The sequence below is a fragment of the Bombina bombina genome, chromosome 2 (genome assembly GCF_027579735.1).
Source record: "Bombina bombina isolate aBomBom1 chromosome 2, aBomBom1.pri, whole genome shotgun sequence".
NCBI lineage: Eukaryota > Metazoa > Chordata > Amphibia > Anura > Bombinatoridae > Bombina > Bombina bombina.
In genome coordinates this window covers 880,031,810-880,056,717 of record NC_069500.1, presented here as the reverse complement: position 1 = coordinate 880,056,717, position 24,908 = coordinate 880,031,810, and the positions used below count along the sequence as shown (strand labels likewise).

The window sequence follows — 24,908 nt, the reverse complement described above, 5'->3', positions numbered from 1 at the left end:
TTTGTATTAGAACTAAGCTATCCACTGCAGTGGTTTATGTTGGTGGTGCATTAGTATGAACTACCTTATTCCTATGAAATGTTGTTTTGTAATAAATTCATTGCATATCAATTAGACCGATATGTGTCTGTGTTTCATTGTTTGATACAATATATCAGCCTTATATCTACATATTAGATCAAGGAATTGTTAATTTTGAGTGCTGAAATCCCCTACTTTATTCACAGTATCTCATATAGCTCTACTGTGTATACATATTTTTTCCTCTTTGAAAAATGTTTGAATATATATATATATATATATATATATATACATATATATATATATACATACAGTATATATATATTTATATAATACAGGTATGTGCCACGTAATGTCCATTCTGGTTAAAGACCGACCGCATATACATTCATGGTCCCATAAGGTTATAATAGAGTTCAGAAATTCCAATTAGAGAATGGGAGTAGCTGACGTAACCAGACATAGGTAAAGCAATACAGTATAAAGCAATTGAGATGCCAGGCGAATAATGGCACAGTACATATATAACCTATGATATAGTACATATGTCTTGGTATAACAGTGCATTCTTCGAATCGTAGGGAGCAGCATCAAACCTTGTGACTTGCACGTATCTTAGCATTGATGTTTATCTTTGTGTAATTTTTTTTCTGCACTCTAAGTAAAATATCATATCCCATTAAATTCTTTGTAAACAATGTATTTGATGTTTGGAGCTAAACCACCTCTTCAGTATATTTGAAACAGCTGGTTTAGCCCAAAAATGTCATATACTTGTTGTCTATAATCTAAAAAATACAATATTTGTCTTGAAGTTTAGAGAGTGAGGACTCTTCTGTAAAATATGTATACATATTTTATATATGCAGGTAAATTGAGGTTACAAAGTGTGTTTTTATATTATATGAGGTACTTTATTAAATTATTACATATATACACAAGCAGTTGTCTATATAGATTATATGATTGGAAAGTATATAACCCTAAACTATAGACTGTAACCCTTTCAAGTAGATTAGTCATGGCTGTGGGTAAGGTTACTAACACACAGGAAGTAATGCATTAGCAATAAAGTTAAAAATTGACCTTTAGGGCTAATTCATTGGAGAATATTATTATCATTGTATTTCTGATTTAGTACTTTGCTAATGTAATTGTACTAATACATCATTATTCAATATTACTATAAACCAGTTTACAATATATTTAAAAACAATACACATTTATAGATCTTCCAGCTACGAAAATAAATTGAACACAGATGTGCATTGCCTTAAAATGTATATGGAAGTATAAATAAAAAGGCATGTTTTGCTGTTGTATCTGTTTTTAAACTTGATTTCCAGAGTTAAGTACAAATAGAAGTCTAAAAATAACCAAATGAAAATCTGTACAATCCTTTTCCTTTGACTGATGTTTCTAAATGATCAATTATCTTAACTCAGAGATAATCCACTTAGTATTTTTAAAGCTTTTTAGTGGTCCCATTGCACTCCAGAATGCATAAGATAGGTTTCTGGTCTCTAACCTGCAACAGATTTTATCTAAAATATTCTAGTGGTATAAAATAGTAGCAAACAGCTGTAAGTTTGCTGTCTTTTGAATTTCTTTAAATATAATAATAACATGCCTTGTCTAAATTTATTTTAGTTGTTTTTAATCATTGGATCATACATTGTTATGAACAATATTTAAGTATCACAGGGGTCAATTTATCAAGCTCCGTACGGAGCTTGATGCCCCGTGTTTCCCGGGAGCTGGAATAGTCAGTGCAGCACTGGATGAAAGATGCAAGGGTCTGTCAGGAGTCCAGAAACTCATTGACCTTTTATACACACACACTAATTACAAGAAAACAGATCACAGGTGAGGATGGTTACCTTTAATAGCCATTCAAACCCCTTTATGTCATTTTGTGTGCATGTTATCAGGTCAAAATCACCAGGGTATGTAAGCTTTTGATCAGGGTCATTTGGGTAGTTTCTGTTGTTATTATGATTTAAAAAGAGTAAACGCAGTTGAGTTGATTGATAATAAATGGCTTCAGCCAAACACTAACCATGAGTGAAAGAAAATTTTTTGTATTATTATTTATATTCTCTTAAAAATGGCCAAGAAATAATAAACTCTGCCAGGGTATGTAAACTTATGAGCACAACTATATATATATATATATATATATACACAGTCGTATGCAAAAGTTTAGGAACTCCTGACAATTTCCATGATTTTCATTTATAAATAATTGGGTGTTTGGATCAGCAATTTCAATTTGATCTATCAAATAACTAAAGGACACAGTAATATTTCTGTAGTGAAATTAGGTTTATTGGATTAACTGAAAAGTGCAATATGCATCAAAACAAAATTAGACAGGTGCATAAATTTGGGCACCCCAACAGAAATATTGCAATAATATTTAGTAGAGCCTCCTTTAGCAGAAATAACAGCCTCTAGACGCTTCCTATAGCCTGTAATAAGTGTCCGGATTCTGGATGAAGGTATTTTGGACCATTCCTCCTTGCAAAACATCTCCAGTTCAGTTAGGTTTGATGGTTGCCGAGCATGGACAGCCCGCTTCAAATCACCCCACAGATTTTCAATGATATTCAGGTCTGGGGACTGGGATTGCCATTCCAGAACATTGTAAATGCCAGAGTAGATTTTGAGCAGTGTTTTGGGTCATTGTTTTGTTGAAATATCCAGCTCCGGCGTAACTTCAACTTTGTGACTGATTCCTCAACATTATTCACAAGTATCTGCTGATATTGATTGGAATTCATGCGACCCTCAACTTTAACAAGATTCCCAGTACCGGCACTGGCCACACAGCCCCACAGCATGATGGAACATCCACAAAATTTTACTGTGGCTAGTAAGTGTTTGTCTTGGAACGCTATGTTCTTTTGCCGCCATGCATAACGCACCTTGTTATAACCAAATAACTCAATCTTTGTTTCATCAGTCCCATACGCTGAATTGTTGAACGATGCACAGTGACACCATCTGCAGCAAGATGATGTTGTAGGTCTTTGGAGGTGGTCTGTGGACTGTTTTTGACCGTTCACACCATCTTTTGCCTTTCCGATATTTTACTTCTGACCTTAACAAGACCTTTGCCTGTGGTCTTCCATTTCCTCACTATGTTCCTCAGTGGACACTGACAGCTTAAATCTCTGTGATAACTTTTTGTAGCCTTCCCCTAAACCATAATGTTGAACAATCTTTGTTTTCAGGCAATTTGAGAGTTGTTTTGAGGCCCCCATGTTGCCACTCTTCAGAGGAGAGTCAAAGAGAACAACAACTTGCAATTTGCCACCTTAAATACTTTTCTCATGATTGAAAGCACCTGTCTATGAAGTTCAAGGCTTAATGGGCTCAATAAACCAATTGTGTGTTCCAATTAATCAGTGCTAGGTAGTACAGGTATTCAAATCAACACAATGACAAGGGTGCCCACATTTATGCACCTGTTTAATTTTGTTTTGATGCATATTGCACATTTTCTGTTAATCCAATAAACCTCATTTCACTACTGAAATATTACTGTGTCCTTCAGTTATTTGATAGATCAAAATGAAATTGCTGATCCAAACACCCAATTATTTATAAATGAAAATCATGGAAATTGTCAGGGGTGCCTAATTTTTTGCATACGACTGTATATACTGTATGTATGTATGTATGTATGTATGTATATATATATATATATATATATATATATATATATATATATACACAAACTGTATATATTTATTAACAAGTAGAAGCATTCAACCAGTAACAAACAATAGATCAATAGCTCAAAATGCCACCTGGGAACAGCCTCTTTTTGCCCAATTTTGCTTTCACAGAGGAGAACTTTCCTGAAGATCTGTCTGATCCAGCCTATACAGGTTAGTCCAGTCCCAAAGTACACGCTAATCCTCCTCTGAATGAGGAACATGGCAACTCCAGACAATTGTTTCAGCTTCCTTTGGGCCTCATCAGTGAGGTGCTGCCATATTTCTCTAGGCACATTGGACAAGAAGTCCATGTATATAAATGATTAATATAACTGACAATGTTACTCAAAATGTTTGAAACTTAAAAGATGTGATTTTTTTTTTCTATTCTAAAATTCACAACTTTTCATCTTATTCTAAATTAATTATCTAATCTAAGAGACACTGTGCATTTTGCTTTTTCCAATCAATGTCTCCTAATTTCTCAGCTTTAATAAGATAGCAGTAACGGGTTAATTAAGCACAGTATAAAATTATACGGAAGAAAAATGCAATACAACACAGAACAATAACACTTTCTTTGCACATAAATTCTGTTAATTAGAGTTTTCATTGTACCTTTGACTTACTGTTTTTTCTATAAATCTGCTTGTAGTTTACCAAATAAATCATGGATGACATCTTCAGAGCTAACACATTGGAAAAAGCAACGCTTTAGATAACACCATAGCTACATACAAACTTATTTGCAATTGGCAAAATGAAAAGTAGAAATACCGGTCATAGGAAAACAATTGTGGTCCAACCCTATGCTCAAAATAAACATTGATAAAATTATAGTATAAAGACTAAGAAAAGGTATTTTCATGGTGCACAAAACCATATAAAACTGTTTTAATGCAATTAAAACAAGCACATTACACAAAAGAATTGCACTAAAAAAATGAATTGCTCCATTCTCTCTAGTCTCTAAATTGGTATACCTACTTCTGTAATCAATATACTTTGTTCACTTGGTATCCATTGTTTAAAAGCATACCTAAGTAGGCCCAGGGAAGAAATTTGTTACTGGGAGCTAGCTGGGTGTTTGGTGGCTACGCACATATGCCTCTTATCAATGGCTCAACAGAAGTGTTCAGCTTGGTTTCCAATAGTGCATTTCTGTTCTGGAGCTGACTTTAACTAAAGGTTAAAGGGACACTAAAGTCAAAATTAAACTTGATTCAGGTTTTGTACTCTACTTGTAATCTAGCCCTATATGATTATACTGTTTTTAACGGTCCTTTAGTTGATTTGCAGGGGTTAAACACAATTCTTTAGCATATAAACAAGTATATTCTCTCTCTCAATATTTATGTCTACACAATTTGGTATTTTTGCTCATGGGGTACAGGTATACATTGCCTTTAAATATACTCTGTGCTTATTTCTTATAAACATATTTGCAATATTAGGTTTACTAGTGTAAGGGGAAAAGACTCTTATTTTGATCTGGTGGTAACTTGGCATGAAGCCATATTTAAAGTATATGAACAGCTCTTGACATTATATACCAAAAAGGCTGAACTAGACTTTTCTACTTTCTACATGCCGTAAAATATAAGGTTTACTCATCTGAGCTTAGATGTATTAACCCCATTAACTGAGGTACTAATCATTCTAATTGTTTTAAAATAATTGGAAGTAGTTTAGAGCAGTGTTTCTCAACCGCGGTCCTCAAGTAACCCCAACAGACCATGTTTTCATTATTGCTGAACCAGTGCACAGGTGAAGTAATCAGCTGATCAGTAACCTTGGTTACTAACCTGCTCTCACCCACCAGCTGATTATTTCACCTGTGCACTGGTTCAACTATAATGAAAACGTGGTCTATTGTGGCTACTTGAGGACCGCGGTTGAGAAACACTGGTTTAGAGCACTACTATAAGTAATAGGTCAAGTTAGCATGAACAAAATATATAACCTAAAAATAGCAGAATTTAGTGAAAATAAATATTGTATGTATTTTTAGAGACATAGTGATTGTATTTGTATTGGCTTAATTGTATTCACATTTCTTTTGTGCTGTATTCAAGAAAGTAATACAGTACTGTAAAATATATACATTGCACATATTTTGTTTAGTTAATTTAGTGTCAGAATTAATACTTTGAAACTTAATGCATTACACAGAAGCCAAGTAATCTGTACATTTCTTTTTCACTTGAACTGTTTCCTTATGTAAGGTCAGATTACAAATTGAGGTAAATTAAGGCCTTATATCAATACTTGTTTCTTTACAGTCCATATGCTACATACAATCAATAAGTATACAGCAGTTGTAATCAATGCTGATAACATTTCATATTAGAATGAATGCAAGAAAGTTGATTGCCATATATATTGTGTGTGTGTATGTGTGTGTGTATCTGTGTGTGTGTGTATCTGTGTGTGTGTGTGTGTATCTGTGTGTGTGTGTGTATCTGTGTGTGATTGAGCACTGCAATTGCTAACTTCTAGTAGTGTATTGCTGTCTTTTAGCCTATTTAGGTATAATTCATAGCAAACGATAGCAAGAAAATAAAGTAAATTATATTAAAACATATATAGATAGATAGGATTTAATATAAATTACTTTGTTCTCTTGGTATCGTTAGTTATAAGGCATATATAGGTAGGTACATATACTTCAATCACAAAGACAGGTACTCTCTGTGATTTCTAATAGATTTACGCTTTATTTATGCAGAATGTAAGGAAGCCATGGTGGGACAGGTCTGAGCGGAGGAACTTGAGTCTCAACTACATTGAATACATTTGAGATACATTTTTAAAGGGATTCTCAAGTCACAATTAAACTTTTATGATTCAGATAGAGCATGCATAGAGCATGCAATTTTAAGCAAGTTACTTTCATTAACAAAATGTGCACAGCAGGGGCGAAACTACAGGGGGTGCAGAGGTCACAGGTGCGACTGGGCCCCTGAGGGTGGGGGCCCCAGCTTTAAAAAAAAAAAATATATATATATTTTTTTTTATAATTTTTTTTTTATTTATAAAAAAACGTTAACCTACCACTGCCTGCACTGATATCATGTGAGTGTGACATGACTACAGGGGTTAGTGTTTCTGTTTTACCCATTGGTGTTTATGTGTGTGTGTGTAGGGTGTGTGTGTGTGTGTATGTATGTGACTGTGTGTGTATTTATGCATGTACGTGTGTTTGTGTATGTTTGTGGAACCAGCAAATGACAGACCTTATTACTACAGTATGGGGGGGTAGGGGGTAAACAGTGTCACTATACAGTACCACTATATACAGTATGGGGGTGGACCATGTCACTGACTACTGTGGTCACTTTATAAAGTACTGGGCGGGTAGGGTCAGGCCAGCCATCTCACCGGCAGATTACAGACTATGTCACTAACTTACTATATACAGTACTGGGTGGTTAAATAGTGTCACTATATATATATATATATATATACACAGTAATAGGGGGTCAGACCATCTCACAGACTGTGGGCACAGGGTACCTTCTTTTTGCAGACAAGTAATCTGATTCACATTTTTTTTCTGTGTTAAATGTAAAAAAAATAATAATATGTATTAAATTTACCTTTTTTTGGAGGGGGAGGGGCGATGGGGGGGCCCCTTCTTAGATTCTTGCACCTGGGCCCTGTGGTTTCTAGTCTTTTTATGTTTACACTTTATGAGTCACCAGCTCCTACTGAGCATGTGCAAGAATCCACAGAATATAACAGAATATACTTATATGCATTTCTGATTGGCTGACAGCTGTCACATGATGCAGTGGGAAGTGGAAATAGACATAACTTTGAAATTTGTCAGAAAAATATCCACTCATTTGAAGTTCAGACTAAGTGCTATTGCATTGTCTTGTGACACATTTGTTGATTATGCAAATCTATTGTATTTACTGGTCCTTTAAGGCCAATTGCTGCCGGTGCAAATTCCAAGGGACACACTCTAAACTCTTGTGGAAAACCTTTACAGAAGCGCTGTTATAGCAGTAATGGAGGAAGGGCAACTCCATGTTAATGCCCATGGTTTTGGATTGGGATGTCTAATAAGCTCATATAGGTGTGAGAGTCAGGTTTCCATATACTTTTGGCCATATAGTGTGTGTATATATATATATATATATATATATATATATATATAATTTTTTTTATTTTTTTTCCTTCCTTCCTTCCTTCCTTCAACATATACAGAATTTACTAAAACTGCTACACATCTCTAGCTCATTGCAATAACAAATTCAACTGCCAATAAATTAATGATTACATTTAATATCTAACATTATGGCATACATTTGAGTCTTTACCCTGAAGTATTCTAAAATCAAATACATATGTTTTATTTCACAGTGCAATTGTAAGATTTTTTTTTTAATAACTATTATTTAACTTCTAATTTATATGGTATGATTACTTACAATGCATTATTTTTTAGATCCTTTTAAAAACCCTTTAAGAACACAGTTTTTATTTGCTCAATTGTTCCATGACGGAATAATTCCATCATTGGTCATTAAGGGGTTAAGGTAGGCTGTAATAAACATGGATAAAGTATCATGTACCTATGGGTAAAACATACTTTTAGTCTCTGTTCTTGATATAAAGAGACAAAATTTATGTTGGATATTGATTATCTAGCATCCCACAGAAGTTTCCAATTAACTGACCATATCTTGACCCTTTTCATATACATACCAATAAGATGTAACTTTGGCTCTATGACAATTAAACTGAATGACTACATACATTTGGCCCGCTCAACTACACTAAGTTGTATCCATTTACTTATCAGATGTAATAGATTTCCTAAGAATGAGATATATTATTATTGGGGAACCGTCAATGCTTATTTCCCTACGGACCAATAAAATGTTCATAAAGCTGTTCCAGCTGGCTATGTATGTAAGACAAGTGCTTAAGCCCCTGGGAAAAAAATCAAGTTGTGACTCATAGATCAGTAGATTATCAATTTCTTTATTTTTCATTTTTTTTAAAATTACTTTTAAGATATAAATTTGAATAATTGCAAAGGCTCTTTAAATTTGAATGCACACATTTTATATATAATTACTAGTGTTTACCATCATATTATCGATGCAACAAAGACAAATAATAAAATCAGTTTGAAAAGAATCCTCTTTTAAACACAGACTTTTATAAAATATAAATATTTGTGTTTTCTGTTTATTATCTACAATACATTTAGAGCACTGATGAATTTAAAAATATGCTGTTAAATTGGAGACATATGTTGAAGCAATGCAAGTATACATATATATTTTTGAAAATCATTTTTAAATAGGCAGTATGTTTTTTTAAAATATCAACACTATTGTTTTAATGATTAAGACAACACACACACACACATAACTGTAAATGTGTATCCTTGGATTAATTCCAATCAGTTTTAATATGATTCCACTCAATAATTAAAGGGACAGTCTACAATAGAATTTGTATTGTTTTAAAATATAGATAATGCCTTTATTACCCATTCCACAGTTTTGCATAACCAACACAGTTATATTAATATGTTTTTTTACCTCTGTAATTACCTTGTATGTAAGCATCTTCTGACACGCCCCTGATCACATGACTTTTTATTTATTATATATTGACTTCCATTTAGTACTGTGTTGTGCTAAATCTTAAATAACTCCTCGGGCATTAACACATTGTTATCGATACATGAACTAGCAGTCTCCTGTTGTGAAAAGCAAATAAAAAAGCATGTGATTAAAAGGCTGTCTATAGAGCCTTTGAAACATAGAGTTGTTGGTGGGTAGTAAAGGCATTATCTATCTTTTTTAACAATAACAATTTTAGTGTAGACTGTCCCTTTAAGGAACACCATTTGCAACACATTATTATTTAAAATAATACACACAACTAAAGTTTAATGTGTCTTTAAGCACTGATGTGCACTTGTGCAGTCATAAATAATTTATTGTCCGTAAAAAAATGGTATAAATCCTTCTGTAGATCGAACTATTCTTTAAATTTCCCATACTCTATTCTGAAGGTAACATGTAATATGTATGTATACGTACACGCACATATATAGGGGCCGATTTATCAAGGGCCAAATGGCCCCTGTTTCCGCGCAAGCCCAATAGTGTTATATGTAGTGCATTTATGTTTAGATTGCCAAAGTATTGGTTATTTTTTTGCTTGTTTTTCTGCAAACAAGATATAACTTATTTTCAGCTTTCAAGCCAACAAGAGACTGTGGTTTCTTACATTTATCCTTGGTTATAATGTAGGAGGTCAATGAGATGCTGTCATGTTTGCTTAATATCAAGAGATTTATACTGTCTGTGCTGACTCACCACTTAACAACAGACAGAGTTTGAATTCTTGATGTGGAAAAAAAACACCATATAGGAACATGAAGTTTTTTTCATTAAAGTGCAGTTCTCGAATTAAAAATAAGAATTTGCATACTAATTAGAATTTTTTTTTTTTTTTTAGAATTTTTTTACATCACGTCTTATACCATTTGCATTATGTAAAAGCATATGTGTGTGTATATATATCTATATCTATATCTATATCTATATCTATATATATATATATATATATATATATATATACAATCAATGTAAATATTTGAATAGGAAATCAGCACATCTAGGAAAGATTCCCCGCTCGCTTTTCCCCAGAAATACCTCATATACAATGTTACCAATGCACAAGAGAATTCTGGGTAAGATATGCAAATTATATATGCAAATTCTCAGTTTTTTTGCTTCAAAATACTGTTTTAACACAGCTATCCTTTTAACAGGATTATTGCAGCAAACTATCAAATATTTACATTGATTTAATTTTGAGACATGGAGGATTTTAATTTCAGTTTTTTATCTCCCCCATAATTTTAATGATAGTGTGGGCTGAAACGTTGGATATGCTCACTATATTAAAGTGTTGAAATTTATATATGGAGCTGAGTGTTATTGGAATAATTATATATATATATATATATATATATATATATATATATATATAAATACCTGCTGGTCCCAAGCAGGAAGCAGTTAGTGAGCCTATCAGCATTGACAATAATGCACCCATGTCACTCACTTCCTGTGTTCTTTTTTGGATCTGCAATTCTTGTGGTTCATGAATGCAACTTAAATATGTGTTTAACATCTTTGGGGGGTCAAAAACATAGGACCAGTTAAATAAAGCTCCCACTCGAGTGTTAATTGCACTAGAAGTAAGATTTTTGCATGCCTCGGGTTCCGCTCGTATTATGAGTTGAAATTAAATTGTTTATATTCGAACTCTAACTCGACAAGCGCAAAAAAACAAAATTAGTATATCATGTATGTGTCTTCATTTATTCCCTCATAGAAGTGAAAGGAGAAAAAAAGTTTCATGCAAACCTGGTCGCATATTCTCATGTGCGCTAGCCCGATATTTTCACATTACAATGTTCTTCACATAGATGAATAAGTTCTATTTATTCATAAATACATATTTCTACATATCTGATGTATTTTTATATATATATATATATATATATATATATATAGGTATAGATATATACAAGAATATCTATTTATAAATACTTAGAACATATTTTGCTATGCGCAGAACATTGGAATGTGAAATATTTACAGTAAATGCATAGTTAAAACCTTTTTTATATATGAATAAGTATGTATTAAATGTATTTTCATGTTATTATCTACTTAACTGCGAAGGAGTCCAATGCATCTCTGTCTCTTCTCTCTCTCTCTCTCTCTCTCTCTCTCTCTTCTCTCTCTCTCTCTCTCTCTCTCTCTCTCTCTATATATATATATATATATATTATATATTATATATATATAATATATATATATATGTGTGTGTGTGTGTGTGTGTTTTATGTGTGTACAAATGTATTTATGTGTTTATATGTGCATATATGTCTGTAAATACATATTTATTTATATATATATATATATATACATATACATATACATATACATATATTTATATATATATATATATTATATATACAGGTGTTAAAGGGACAGTCTTTATTGTTTAAAAAGATAGGTAATCCCTTTATTACCCATTCCCCAGTTTTGCATAACCAACACAGTTATATTAATACACTTTTTACCACTGTGATCACCCTGTATCTAAGCCTCTGCAAACTGCCCCGTTATTTCAGTTCTTTTGACAGACTTGCATTTTAGCCAATCAATGCTGGCTCCTTGGTAACTCCATGTGCATGAACACATGAACTAACACCCTCTAGTGGTGACAAAACTGTTAAAATGCATTCAGAAAAGAGGTGGGCTTCAAGGTCTAAGAATTATGCATAATTAGCATATGAACCTGCTAGGTTTAGCTTTCAACTAAGAATACCAAGAGAACAAAGCAAAATTGGTGATAAAAGTAAATTGGAAAATTGTTTAAAATTACATGCCCTATCTGAAGCATGAAAGTTTATTTTGGACTAGACTGTCCCTTTAAATCATACAAATTATATGAAATAAAATCATTTTTACCCACATTACTGATTGATTTTGGATTTAAGTAAAGTGTATAACATTTAATGTAAAAAAATATATATATTTATTACATATATAGCCACTGGCATCAGTCCTGCAGATTTTCTATGTAAAGCTATTTACTAGCAGGTTGGCTTCCTGCCAGCTAACTAATGGGTCATGTGTGAGTCAATTTCATTCAGCCTTTTAAGAAAATGAATCTTGGTGATGGCATATAATTTGCTTTCAGGTGAATTTCTTGGCGGGTACTGCTGTATCAAGCACATTTGCTGTGGTTGTTGGTAGAATGCTAATCAGAACATCACTAGGTAATGAAAGGAGACAACCAGCTAATATGGATAGCACAGTTGTATAATCGTCTTTGCTAGGAATTGACCAATTGTATTTTTATGATAACATCATCCTGATATTTAGAAATAAAGCACCATTCATACCAGAATTATTCATTATAGCATTTAGAATCATTTTAGTTGAGACCAAAACCAATTTGATTTTTTTATATCATTCATGTACTAATATACTATAGTTTATATTATTGTTTGATATGTTTAATACTGATAGTTCCCATGAATACCTGTAATTAGATCATTTAAAATAATTTAAAGGGACACTGAACCCAATTTTATTCTTTTGTGATTCAGATAGAGCATGCAATTTTAAGCAACATTCTAATTTACTCCTATTATCAAATTTTCTTCATTCTTTTAGTATCTTTATATGAGAAGAATGTAAGTTTAGATGCCAGCCCGTTTTTGGTGAACAACCTGGGTTGTTCTTGCTGATTGGTGGATAAATTCACCCACCAATAAACAAGTGCTGTCCCAGGTCTGAACCAAAAAATAGCTTAGATGCCTTCTTTTTCAAATAAAGATAGCAAGAGAACGAAGAAAAATTGATAATAGGAGTAAATTAGAACGTTGCTTAAAATTGCATGCTCTATCTGAATCACGAAAGAAAAAAAAATTGTGTTCAGTGTCCCTTTAAGGATGCAAAAATTAAAATGAGGTTGTGTGTGTTTTTTAAATGTAACAAATCCTTTGGATAAATTTATAATTGAAGCCAAGGAAATTATTATACATTGATTTTATTTTAGACAGTAGGTTTTGAATTAATTAATTACTTAATTAATTGATGTATTATCTATTTAGTTATAATAAAGATTAAGGGGCATATTTATCAAGGTCTGGCGGACCTGATCCGACACTGCGGATTAGGTCCGCCAGACCTCGCTGAATATGGCGAGCAATACGCTCGCCGTATTCAGCATTGCACCAGCAGCTCACAAAAGCTGCTGGTGCAACGCCGGCCCCTGCAGACTCGCGGCCAATGGGCCGCCAGTAGGGGGTTGTCAATTAACCCGATCGTACTCGATCGGGTTGATTTCCGGTGATGTCTGTCCACCTGCTCAGAGCAGGCGGACAGGTTATGGAGCAGCGGTCTTTGTGACCGCTGCTTCATAACTGCCGTTTCTGGCGAGCCTGCAGGCTCGCCAGAAACACAGGGCATCAAGCTCCATTCGGAGCTTGATACATATGCCCCTAAATATCATCAAAATCATCTAAAGTTGTATGAGAACTGCCTCATGACATAGTCTTTTTGGTTTATTTTACACAGCTATTTTACCGCATAATTTAAAAAGTGCATTTTAAATTGTGTTCATTATTTAATTAGTATGTATAAGAACAACACAACCCAACAGCAAATAAGTTAAAATGGAAAAGAAAAAAAACATATATACGTGACATAACATTTACATTAAAAAAAAAGACATTTTTGAATAGCACATTTTGTAATAATCCCTACAGATATATATATCTGAATTCTTAAACTAGTTAAAAAAAGTTACACATTATCGCTGGGGGCAAAAAAGAAAGACCAGGTGGCTAATTTGTTGTGTTTAAAGACTAAACCGCAAGCAGAGCAAGGTGACTTGGCAAATGTTTGCATTTGAGGTGTAGTTATTTACAGTATTTTAAATAAATACTTTTTTGCTAAAGACTAATTAATATTTATTTTTATTTATTAGATTTTACACACTTTGAAATTTGAAATACTTTTTCTTCACTTTGTGGCTGAAAATATTTTTTCCACATACTCCAAAGAGGCCCATCCAGCAGGATCCAGAAACTGTCATGCAACATTCTACACAGCAATTGCTTGATCAGTGCAGGGGCTAATTTATATATGTCTTTAATTTGCCAAAGCAGGTGGAGATAAGATAGCAATTACTCAAGAGGCTTTTCAAAGGATATATTCCCTGAACCGAGTATTTACTTTATCCAGTTATATATTTTATTATTTTTTGTGTGATTTATTTCAGTTGTATTTATATGCTTTTAGTTAATTTTAGCAGGTAGGCCTCACAAATAACAATGCATCATTAGAAGGCTTGCAAAGAGGGAAACAACTACAAAGAAAAAAAGCAGGCTAAAGAACATGTAAACAATTGTCAGTAATCAAAGTTTTAAATGTGTGTGTACATGCGTGAATAAATGTGTGTGCATGCATGTTTACATTACCTATGTTATTTTATCTTCAATGAGGTAGATTTATCATAGTGTGAGCAGACACGATACGAAGTAGCGTATCATGCCCGCTGCACATCTATAAATGCAGACAACTTAGGCTGTCTGCATTTATCATTCTTGTGAACTGATTGTGCAATGTCGCCCCATACAGATTCGCGGCCAATCGGCCGCTAGCAGAGGGTGTCAAGCAACCTGATGGTATTTGATCGGTTTGATTTCTGTTCGCGGCCTCAGAACAGGCAGACAAGTTATGAAGCAGCGGCCTTTAGACCACTACTTCATATCATCTTTCCGGTGAGCCTTCAGGCTCGCTGAATCAGAGGCATCAAGCTTGATAAGTCGGCTCCTATGTGTCTGTTTCTGTGAAGAGCTGTGTACCAGTGCCATCCTATCCATTTTATTCTTTTTGTACTATTGTTTGTCTGTTAAGAATACTTGTAAATAATAAATGATCAGTAGATATGGATATGTGCTACTATGCTGGCATATATGAGTAAGACATCCAAATGAAACACATTAGATTTATTTTAATTTTGTACAAGTTCTTTTCTAAATTAAATTGGCTTTTTAGAATTCATCATCAGAGTGCCAGCGCTCATTTTTGTTGTTATGCGCTAATATGTCCACATTTTCATGCTATGTATGTGTATTCCTTTTTGCTTTTCAATGCCCATATCAGATGAATTTCCCTTTCTTATTAGTTTTCAAACTAGTCCTCAATTAAATAAACTTATGTTCTTTAGCCACTTAGGCTAATTAAGTAATCATTAAAAAATGAAACTGTTCCATTTCCTCCTTCTCTGTGGGTGACGTTGATAAAGTTTCTGTCTGTGACCACAATAGCACAAAAATTAAATAATTAAATTAGGATGCTTGTAAAGAACAGGATATCCATTAAATGGACAACTTCTATTTTGGTGCTGATTGTACTATTATTTGAGTAAAATTTCAACTCATAGTAGTAAGCTAATGCAATTATTATTATCCCCCCCCCCCAAAATAGAAATTGGGCTTTAATTTTTTCATATCAACAGCAAAAATAAGAAAGAAATAATATATATAAATATATATTATACACAGAGATAATATTAATTTAGTAGCAGTTATGGAAGAAATGTAGAGGCTTGTTAAAATTTTGTATACAAACAAATATGTGTGTGTGTCCAATGCACACATCTTCTGATAGTTATGTTGCAAATTCTAAGGCACTTTCCATATTCCTGAATCAGAATGAATACAATGCAAAGCTAGTATGTCAATGTTTTGTGTAGCTATCTCTGCAAGCTGTATCAGTGTTGGTCTGAATGGCAAAAATCTCCTTCCTAGAAGAAATATGTCATGGGTCATCAATTCTGCATGTGATAAGAAAACATAGCAGGTGGAAAATGTGGTTGTGAAGTTATCTATGTTGGTTGATAGATGAATGGGCCTGTTTATTTTATTTCCTATGTATCTTAGGTTTATGACACTGTTAAAATATAACAGTGAACAAAGGTTTTGTATCTCGGAAATTCATAAATACAGTTTATTGAGGGCATTTTTCTTCTGCTTTACTTGAATTCACAAGCTTACAAATTGGAAAATACCAAAATGTCAATAAAATATAATTGATCATTTTGTAATAATTTTTGTAAACTTTTGATCTTTTTGGGGAATTACAGAAGACTTGTTGCAATTTACAATTATTATGTTTTTTTTTTCCTTTTTGTTTACTGTAATAAGCTTCTTTGTTATGGTGATAGCCTGTTTATGAAATATCCCTTTAAAGGCATCTTAAATATATATTTTATCTCCTTTGTTGTAGCCATTTAAAGAAACATATAAATGAGCTCCTGCTCTGATCAAGCAAATATTTGTAGAATGTTGTGGGGTCAAGGTTCTGGATACTGCAGGTTGCACTCTTTAGGGGATTTTGGATAAACACATTTTTTTTAGAAGAAATTACACATGACAGAAGCAGATATACAATTTTAAAACATGGCAACACATGGATGTGAGTCATGTGTACATTAGGTACTAAAATCATTAAAAAAATGAATGCTAACATATAAAAAAAAGACCAAGTCTGATAGTTTTGCCCAAGTTAATTTACAGTCTATCCGATATACATATAAATAGATGTATGACCCAGAGGAAATGTCCGAGGACAACAAGATGAGCATTTCTACAGGGGGTGTATTTGTCAGCTTTCAGCCTGGAGGGACAGACATATTATACACAATATGGCAGCTTACAGCAGACTTTAAAGGGACAGTCAAGTTAAAAAAAATCTTTCATGTTTCAAAGAGGACATGCAATTTTAAACAAACTTTCCAATTTACTTTTATCACCAATTTTTGCCTTGTTTTCTTGGTATTCTTAGTTGAAAGCTAAACCTAGGAAGGCTCATATGATAATTTCTAAGCCCTTGAAGTCCGGCTCTTTTCACATGCTTTGGTATTTGCTTTTCACAACAGGGGACAGCTAGTTCATGTGAGCCATATAGATAACATTGTGATCATGCCCGTGGCTTGTGGCAGACACTGCACTAAAATGAAAGTCAATAGATAAGAAATAAAATGTCATGTGATCAGGGGGCTGTCAGAAGATGCTTAGATACAAGTTAATCACAGAGGTAAAAAGTGTATTAAAGGACCAGTCAACACAGTAGATTTGCATAATCAATAAATGCAAGATAACAAGACAATGCAATAGCACTTAGTCTGAACTTCAAATTAGTAGATTTTTTTCTGACAATTTTTAAAATGTTATGTCTTTTCCACTCCCCCTGTTACCATGTGACAGCCATCAGCCAATCACAAATGCATACACGTACCATGTGACAGCCATCAGCCATTCACAAATGCATACACACTTATTCTTGTACATGCTCAGTAGGAGATGGTGACTCAAAAAATTTAAATATAAATAGAATGTGCACATTTTGTTTTAATGGAAGTAAATTGGAAAGTTGTTTAAAATGGCATGCTCTATCTGAATAATGCAAGTTTAGTTTTGATTGAGTGTCCCTTTAATATAACAGTGTTGGTTATGCAAAACTGGTGAATGGGTAATAAAGGGATTATCTATCTTTTTAAACAACAAAGATTCTGGTGTTGACTGTCCCTTTAAATGGCAATATAACACAGTTCAAGGACAGTTACCATTTACAGAGGATAACTAGACACTGCTAGGTTCTAGGGTAAACTATAAGGCAGGGGGATTTCTGTTGTCTCAAAGTTAAAGGGCCACTAAACCCAAACAAAATCTTTCTTTCATGATTCAGATAGAGAATAGAAATTTAAACAACATTTCAATTTACTTCCATTATTTATTTTGCTTCATTTTTTAAATATCCTTAGTTGAAGAAAAAGCAATGCACATGGTGAGCCAATCACACAATGCTTCTATGTGCAGCAACCAATCAGCAGCTAGTGAGCATATCTAGATATGCTTTTCATCAAAGAATATCAAGAGAATAAAACAAATTAGATAATATAAGTAAATTAGAAAGATGTTTAAAATTGCATTCTCTTTCTAAATCATAAAAGAAAAATGTGGCTGGCATGTCCCTTTAAAATATATGTCTAGTCTGTATCTATCTAGGTGTCTGTCTATTTACAGTATTTAATGTCTATCTAGTTATTATAAATTATTATTATTATAAAATAGCCATCAATAATAAATATAGAAAAAAACATTGTACCATCAGTAGCTGAGTTTGAGCAAGGTTGTAGTCAAAACTAAAATCTTTATAATATAATCATGAAAATGCTTTGATAAAAATTAAAGCAAAGCTTGAGTTTGTGTAGCACAAGATATGAGCAAACAGAAGATTGAAGTACATATAAATTACTAAATCTGTGACTTGTTTGTTTGAACATCATTAACCTTTTTCTTACCAGAAAGATGAGCAACATTTCTATTTAATACTATATCAACCCCTCTCTGGAAGCCAAAGAGTTAAAAATTGACCTTCTCATTGGTTTGCAAGATATTTCCTTGGCTTCAGTGCAATTGATCTATGTGCCATTTCCTTACAAAGCACTGCTAAATGCTAAGTCAGCTTTGGAAGTTTGTAATAAAATACTCCAAATATAGACAAAGTCATGTCTATTTTTGTTGCCGTTAGCACAATGCACTGCACACTGACCTTGCTAAATATTAACCTATTTGTACACATTAATGTGCTACATGTATTCATTTAATTCTGATAATTATAGGTTGATTAATTAAAAATAGTTTATCTTTAGCTAAGTAAAAACATTTTTGTGTTATCTATGGATTGTCTTAACTAGTAGATATGAGGATGGTTTTCAATAATGAAATACTAATATAAAATCAACAAACAAATACAGGTAACTAAATAAATAAAAAAACTGAATTGTAATGTAATGTAATTTGCACTGACTGCCATATTGGTTTCTCGAAGCACAATATTCGCTGCAGTACGCAATATTAATTAAAAAAAATAGGGTTTTTTTTTAGCTATAGAGTATCAAATATTAAAGATCACATATAAGATGTAATCAATTACTAATGAAAAATAAAAGGTATTTTCATACCTACAGTAATTTTATATTAAATATGAGAGACATATAACTTATGTTCTCACATATAAGCAATAATGTATGGCACGTGAAAGGGAGTCACTTTTGATTTTATCGATATTCTGTTAAAATTAGAGTAGGTAAAAAAAAATATATATATAAATTATTTGTTATTTGATTCATTCAAAAACAAAATCTAATGACAACGTGGAACTTAGAAAGCCCTCCACTTCAGTTCATTATTGTTTATAATTAAATAGTAGACACTGTTTTATGCATTGACAGGACATTATAATGATTGATCTACTTAACATATAACACCCAGACAGGAGGCCCAAAACAACTAATTAAATGTACAAAGTAGTGTAATAAAACTATTATAAATTACCAATAATGACTATGGGTGTCCCAACTTAAATGAACATGGAAACCAAAATTAAACTTTTAGGATATATTAAACAAAAAAAACAAAACCTCTGATTCACTTCTATTTTCAAATGTACCCATGTATTTTCTCATTAATTATTAAAACTTACATTCTTTCCATAAGTGCACCTAGGTAGTATCAGGGGTGTGCATGTATGTTGAGCACTGTTTTGAACATTATATAGCAACAATGTCTGTAGCAATATTATATATATAGGGGTCGATTTATCAAAGGCTTTTGCCAGCCTTTGAGCCCCTACGGCTGCAGGTTCTCACACGAGAACCTGCACGCTGTATTTAACAAGCAGCGGTCATTAGACCACTGCTTTGCTAACTTCTTTGCCACCTCTTGTTTGGCAAAATTCACTCGCCCCGGTCTTTTCCGACCAGGGAGATTGACAGCTTCTGCGCGCGCGTGATTGTCTGTGCATGGGCAGGGGGCGGGATTTGACGTGAGCGTATATGTGCCCCTGTCCACCTCAGCTCTCTCCCTCAGGCTCTAGACATATGAATTCTCATAAGTCTGCTTTATATGCTCTCAGACAAAGAAGCTAAGTTTCAACCATTTTTTGTCTTGTCCACACGCTCTATGATAAACAGTGGCCCATGTCCCTTTAATCATATGTAATAGTTGTAATAGTTAAAGGAACATTAAATACAGTACAATGGCATAATCAACACGCTCATAATAAAAAGACAATGCAATAGAACTTACTCTGAAATTTCAAAATTTCCTTTAATTTGCCAGCCCGCTGTATCATGTGACAGCCATCAGCCAATCATAGAATATACGTATACCCTGTGAACTCTTGAACATGCTTAGTAGGAGCTGGTGTCAAAGAAAGAGTGCATATAAAGAGACTATGCACAATTTGATAATGGAAGTGAATTGGAAAGTTTCTTAAAGCTGCATGCCCAAGTGACTATCTCTATCTTACCAGTAAAGCAACCAAATACTCATTGCTGCCATCCTGCCTCACTGTAACCCTTGTACTATGTTAGTGCAGAGTATGAAAATAACATAGTAAAATCACGTAGCTCATGTGTCAGGTCTTGGTAATCAAATGTGATACTGCATTATGAAAATAAATTATTTTAATCCTATATATACCTGCCAGGCTAAATCTCCTAAGGAATGTACGAGGCTTCCTGATTTAAAAACAAAACAAAATTGTATCCCGAAAGTGAGTGCATGAACATTACAATTTGCGGAGGGAAATCCTGTGATAAAGGTTTGGCTAATCTCCACTTGCAGAAATCCTTGTTCCAGAAGGCAAATATGGAGACTGTATTGAAGCTGTTAAACAATTTTAGTGTAAATACATTTAATAAAACTTTTTAAATAATCCATTAACTTTTTTCTGGTGTATTTTTTATTAAATGCACAATATTAAAAATATTATATTTTTAAAAAAAACTGCTTTAAACTGTGTCTCTTTAATGCTTTTTTATTGGTTAAGCATACATATTTAGTGCAACAGTACTGATGGAAGTAACTAAGTGTAGTCATTTCATACGGTTATATCTTGAGATATGACTTGATCATGGAGCTATAATTTATTAAATTAAGTCAAAGTGAACTTTCTAATATGATGTAACTGTTTAGTATCTTCTGTAAAAAGATTATGATATGTTGGATATAAAAGTTATGAAATTGTTAAAAGAAATGATTTTCATGCTATGACTATAATAATAATAATAAAAATAATAACAATGATTATTATCAGGATATTCCATTTAATGAACTTAAATGTAATTCAGCATAACTTTTAAGTGTTGTTATAAGCAATCCGATCTATTATTAACTCAAAAACTCAGGGATACTAAACCCAATTTTAATCTATGCTGATGCATCACCTGGAAGCTTAAATCTTCATTGTCAGTAATTACGAATTCGCACAGTATCAGCAAAAACCCCTCCTATCACCAGCTATAGTTCATACCGTGAACTACCACTATGGCATTTGAGGTGTTAGCAAGTAAAAATGTTCCAGACTTGAGAATGCTACGACTCAAAGGTAAGCCATTTTCCATGCCTCCTTACAAATTTACCATCTACAGTTATTTATTTTTTTTATTTTTTTTTTTAAATCTGGAGAGCATGTTCAGGAATATTTGCTATGGCACAAACCCTAGTTAAAAAATGTATGTCTTATTTTTTTGGACATGTTTTCAGGAAATATATTGTCTTCCATTATCTGCGAAATGTTTTCCTTTTAGATATGATATCTAAGGCTTGTGCTCCATTCATTCCTCTAAGGACAAAAAAATGTCTTCAAAACAAAGTGAATTTTACAGATGCCAGTACATTCATGTGATTAGTCTTAAAATTAATTTATAGCAGTGAAATAAGAAGAATATGTAATGTTGGCATTCATGTGGGAGCAAAATTCAAATGCTAACATAATTAATAAATCAAATTAATAATGTATAGTGTAATAGGTTTAAAAGTAATCACTAATATTTGCATAACAAAGAGACAACAAAATCTGTTTGAAAACTAAAGAGCATGTTCCTTTTAGGCTATTCAATATACCTTTCATAGTTTAAATTTTGATACTATTTACCAATTATTTATGTAATATATGTCTGGTGCACACTTTAATCTAAGGATAATATGGACAATATTATATGGATAATTAATATTTAAAACCTATAACGCGATTCACAGAAAGTCCATATGACTCATATTTTATTTCTTATTGGATTCAGTGATCTTCCACCTATTTTAGAGAGGCCAGTTTATTCACGTGATTACTCATAGATTCATTTATAATAGTAAAAAGTTAGGATAAAAAAAAGAATACATTCAATAAACTTGAAACTCTAATTTGTTTTAAAGCTGTAGCAATCTTATATGAATAATGATGGTATCCATGAGGGAGAAGTCAATTAAAATGCTAACATATTTATAAGGTTTAAAGTTATAACTAATAATTGCATAATAAAGATATAACTAAATTTGTTCTAAAACATCAGAGGATGTTCTTATGAGGCTATTCAATATACCTTTAATAGTATATATATATATATATATATATATATATATATATATATATATATATATCTGAACACAAAACTGGCACTCGCTGGTCTTTCCAAAAAAATCTTTTACTGTGAAAGTAGTGACGTTTCAGGGACAAAGTATCCCCTTCCTCAGACGTATAGGGGGTGAGGGTAGAGTAGAGGGAGGGGAGTAGCTGTGAGGGGATGGAGTCGAGGGGATACTTTGTCCCCGAAACGTCACTACTTTCACAGTAAAAGATTTTTTTGGAAAGACCAGCGAGTGCCAGTTTTGTGTTCAGCTATATTTAATTACACTAGCACCCTGGCAGTTGATATACTGAGTGAGAATGCTCTCCCTTGATACTATATATATATATATATATATATAATATATATATATATTTATATATATATATATATATATATAGTGATAATTCACCTACTGGTCATTCAACATTTTCTTTGTAATGAACTCCTGATAGCTTAGGTATGCTGAATACTGTAGGAATATATGTAAATGGTAAGCAATACATTAGGTATTGTTTAATAAAATAAAATTGTAACTATCATGGATGTGTAATATATTTAATTTCTGTTTCATCTAGCTGCCTTCTAGTATAGTCTAATATAAGATGTATTATGCCCGTATGGTTGAACATAGCACAAATATTATATGACATAAGTTTCTCTGAAAACTGTGAAGTAATACCATGCTGTCATCAAGAGAAGGGATTTATGAATTAATATTTTCTTTCACAGACCATCCATCTTTTTTTCACATCACAAATAATTAGTAATGGCTGTTGGCTGAAATTTGTTATGGAACAGTATTGTCCTTTTCTCAAGAGAATTTGGTTTGTCTGAATATAGTAATACAGTAATCATAATACAAAAAATATTTTGGTACAGCTGGCCTCGTAATGCATGTTAGTTGTACCATGTGCTGAGACCGATGACAAATATTAAGTTCTAGGATGTTACCATTGAGAGTTACTAGTGTGGGAAAGATAATAGCATTTATAAACATACAGTGGCAGATACTTGAAGTGCTGTTTAATGACCATTTTTCATTGGACAATAAGAGCAACTCATTAAAACGCTTTCCTTTTCGTAAATGTGCTCTGTGCTAATTAAGGACTTTAAACTCCCTGTTGCTTTTGCAGTCCTAATATCAAACATTTTATAGCAAGTTTGAATTGACTAAATGTGAAATGTGGCACTATTTTAGTAATATATTATTTCAGGCTGAAATAAAATTCCTCATGTCATATGGATATGATAATTTTATGTGACAACCATAAATTATATTGGATAATAGTAATTTATTCATTGAGTGACTATAAAAAGTATATATTTCACTGCAAATAGGAACTTATATCTAGTTTATGGAAAGGCTTGATTTTTAGTAGTAACCCTAAAAACTGATTTCAGGAATATATATATATATATATATATATATATATATATATATATATATATATATATATATATATATATATATATATTAATGTAAGTTGAAACCACAATCATTAATTAACCTATTGGTTGGTAGAGAGGGAAATGTGTTGTAGTCCTGTTTGCTTGTCCAATATTTGCTTGTCAAGAGGGTTAATCCTTGGCCTTGGTCTTTCCCATGAATGATTTTTGACAACATTATTTGTTTATTAACATAAATTTCCTCTATGGGTTTAGAGCAGCTGAGCAATAGCTTAATTTAAATAAAATAAAAAATAAGTAGCTACTGCTTCTGCTACAAGCCAGTAGTAGCACAGATTTTTGTTTTTTATGAAGTCAAGATTGCCAAGAACAAAAGTGAATCTTTTATACTTGACATAAGATTTAATAAACGGGTAATTACATTACTGGATATAGTTATTGAATAGTGTAAAATTTAATTTGAATCTGAACTTTTGAACCCTTTGCCCTTATAGTAACAGATTAAATGGCATGGATGCATGAACTAATTTGTAAATTCACCATCTTTTATTCTTTTTTTTATATTAATTTAAGGTGTTTACATTTTTTTGTTTTAGAACAAATACAAACAATTCAGCGAAATTTGTGATTTTATTGATTTTTAATCAACAAAATATGTGTTGAAGGCCTATATGTCTGTATCTGCTGAGTAAGGCCACTATAGTGTCA

General features: G+C 32.5%; 1 protein-coding gene across 3 annotated transcripts in view; it reads left to right on the top strand.

Moving 5' to 3' along the window:
* Positions 1-24,908, top strand: part of NRG1 (neuregulin 1) — a 168,745-nt gene that overhangs the window by 100,300 nt on the left and 43,537 nt on the right. For 2 of the 3 annotated variants that reach the window (XM_053703221.1, XM_053703219.1), the window contains one exon: positions 19,657-19,691. In XM_053703221.1, coding sequence (XP_053559196.1) covers positions 19,657-19,691 — 35 coding nt within the window. Of the gene's footprint in view, positions 1-19,638; positions 19,692-24,908 lie in introns of all 3 variants that reach the window. The other variant, XM_053703220.1, reaches the window with a different exon arrangement.